This window comes from Chionomys nivalis, chromosome 8 (assembly GCF_950005125.1).
Source record: "Chionomys nivalis chromosome 8, mChiNiv1.1, whole genome shotgun sequence".
Lineage (NCBI taxonomy): Eukaryota > Metazoa > Chordata > Mammalia > Rodentia > Cricetidae > Chionomys > Chionomys nivalis.
In genome coordinates this window covers 88893216-88896458 of record NC_080093.1, presented here as the reverse complement: position 1 = coordinate 88896458, position 3243 = coordinate 88893216, and the positions used below count along the sequence as shown (strand labels likewise).

Genomic DNA, 3243 nt, shown 5'->3' with positions numbered 1-3243 from the left:
TTTTTTTTTTTTTTTATGTCTGGCACACTTTCTTCCAGGCTTTTAATTGGTGAGCAGCTAACCATAGTCCATAACAACATGAGTGTGGACTCCATCAGAAGGGAATTCTTGACTCCACAGTAAATGGTAGTATATTCTTCCATCACTTTGAATTATTTATCTAATGGTATCTTTCTCTATCATAGGCAGGGTAACTGATTGAAATGGCATTCCATAGCATTTTTCCTCACCAAACGAAGGACTGACAACTCATAGATATCAAACTATTGTTGGAATCAGTGCATCCAGTTTTGATAGTTTCATATGCAACCTATGCCTTGGTTTCAATTTCTGTGTTATCAGGGTTGAAATACCACACACAATGGTTGGGGAAGCTGAATGAAGAAATTGTATCGAATATACAGTCTGAATAATTCACTAATTCTAGAGATAAGAAAATACTGACTATTGGAGTGCCTCATATAAATTTTATTTTTGAAAATTCAGGATATAACAGATATTTAAAAATAATTTCCTTTTTGTTTTCTTTCTTTTCTGTTTTCCTTTTTATAAATTTGCCCAAGCTGACCATGAATTCTCAGACTGAAGAACTCCCCCATCTCAGATTTTGGAGTAACTGGGATTACAGTTTCGTGTTAACATGTTCCACTTAAAAATGTATTGTCACTTGTGATCTCTCAGCTTTGTGGGTTCTTTCAGAAGACCACCCAGTGAACCCCTTTTATCCTAACCTCATGCCCCATACATGTTTTCCCATTGCCTTTCTTTTCTTCCCTAATACTTTCTTATAATTAAACCCTATGTTGTATAAAAATATTCTTTTTTGTTACTTTTGCTCAGTCATTTTATGTAGTGTGCTTATTTCAAAAACTAATGGAAACAGGGTAAATAGCCTGAAGAACATGAGCTAATTTTTATCACACCTGCATTTAAAGCAATCTTCACCACAAAAAAGTCATAAAATATCTTGCAAATTTTCTTAAAAACTCAAAAATGGACCAGGACATCATGATCGTATTACAAATAAACCACTAGAAAGAAACAAACGCTTCACAACCCAATGATACTCCTATTTCAGAGACAGTTATTCCAAGCCCTCAGCCTTATTTTAATGATATAGAGAAGACTCTTGTGTATATTTCAATGTGGTAAATTTATTTATCAGACTTGCTTATTGGTACAACTTCAAACACACAGTCACTGTATTCTGGCAGCACATGGAACAGGATGGTTTTAAAAGAATGTTTATAAATCTGCAGATAATTTTCCCACACTCATTTGATTGTAGAGTCAATACTGGAAAGTCCCATGTTACTGGGTTTAGACAAATCATGCAAGCACACTTCAGAGATGTTATTCTTGTATTTGGTGGATAAGAACATGAGCACTCTTTAAGTATTGTCTTCTCTTGTGAAGTTTTGACTGACAAGGAGAAAGAGGTAAGGTAAGGAGAAGTGGAGGGGACTGTCACACAATGTTTAAAACTACACATAATTTACAAATTCATGACTTAAAATTACTCTCCTTGCAATGTTAGCTTCTGACACTGAATGCAGTCACAGGTATTTAATCCACCCTCTACAGGCTCTCGCTTTAGAAAATTCCTTGACCACTGAACTGGAGCCCTTGATTAAAGACCAGCTGACATCAGCACTTAGGCATTTATCTCAACCTTGACAACAAGTACTTATTAACCTCCAGGACAAAATAGCTACCACCAGGAGGATGGGCAATCACACCACAGTGACCGTGTTCCTTCTGTGGGGATTTTCCAGTTTCCCAGAATTGCAGCATCTACTCTTTATTGTGATTCTCCTCTCCTATGTGACCATCCTCCTAGCAAATGCATCCATCATGGTGGCCATTAAGCTCAACCACAACCTTCATACCCCTATGTACTTTTTCCTCTTTGCTCTGTCCTTTTCAGAAACCTGCACCACTATGGTGATTCTACCCCGTCTGTTGGTGGACTTGCTATCAGAGAACAAGGACATTTCTCTCCATGAGTGTGCCACACAGATGTTTTTCTTCTTTGGATTGGCAGCCAACAACTGTTTCATCTTGTCTGCTATGTCCTATGACCGGTACACTGCTATCTATAACCCCCTGCATTATCCCATCTTTATGACTAGAAAGATCTGCTTCCAGCTCATCATGGCCTCTGGGGTGGTTGGTTTCTCAGTTTCTCTGTGCATTGTCATCATAATATTCAACTTGTCTTTTTGTAACTCCAACATCATTCAGCACTTTTTTTGTGACATTGCACCTGTGGTTGCCCTTTCCTGTAACTGCTCTTTTCTTCAGAAAATGATTCTCTTTGCATTAACTGTGTTTGTGCTGGTGGGCAGCTTTATTTTGATCATGGTTTCTTATGTCTTCATTGTGTCCATACTTGTGAAGATGCCCTCTGCCAAGGGAAGGTATAAGACCTTTTCAACTTGCTCCTCCCACTTCACTGTGGTGTTCATACATTATGGATTTGCTTGCTTTGTCTATCTGAGACCCAAGAATGGTGACACCTTCAGAGATGACACACTGATGGCAGTGACATACACTGTTCTGACACCTCTGCTCAATCCCATCATTTACAGTTTAAGGAACAAAGACATGCAGACAGCTCTGAGAAAAATACTGGGTCATGTAATTAAGGGCTTCCCTCAAATGTTAAATAAAAGAGCTGGGAACACTTGAAAAGATGAAATGATTTTGTTAAATTAATGTGAAAAAGTGGAGTACTTCCAATGAAATAATAACAGTGCCCAAAGAAATGGAAGTGTGTAGTGGGAGCTGCGGGCCTGCTTTTCGTCCTGCCCGACTCCCGCACGGCTAGCTTTACACCAGAAATAACAACACACAAGCTGTATTCTTTTAAACATTGCCTGGCCCATTTCTATTCATGTGTGTAGCACATTGAGGTGCGCTTACCAGAAAGATTCTAGCCTATGTCCATCCTGGGTCGGAGCTTCATCGCATCTGCTCTGGAGCACAGCAGCATGGCGTCTGCCCCAGAGAGGAAAGGAAATGGCGTCTGAGCTCACTTCCTCTTCCTCCCCGCATTCTGTTCTGTTTACTCCACCCACCTATGTTCTAACCTATGAGGGCCAAGCAGTTTATTATTTAACCAATGACCTTCCTCCATCAGAAGTGCCCAATTGCCTGATAAATTTTAATCTCATATTTATCTTACTACAAAGCCAGTAGGCAACCATGAAAACATACATATGAATACAAATCCAAATGAGC

The 3243-nt window shown here is 39.1% G+C and overlaps 1 protein-coding gene across 1 annotated transcript; it reads left to right on the top strand.

Moving 5' to 3' along the window:
- The first annotated feature begins 1725 nt into the window (after positions 1 to 1725).
- Positions 1726 to 2691, top strand: LOC130879928 (olfactory receptor 10T2-like). Its single transcript, XM_057778749.1, has one exon. The coding sequence runs from the start codon at positions 1726 to 1728 to the stop codon at positions 2689 to 2691; it is 966 nt and encodes a 321-aa protein (XP_057634732.1).
- The last annotated feature ends 552 nt before the right edge of the window (positions 2692 to 3243 follow it).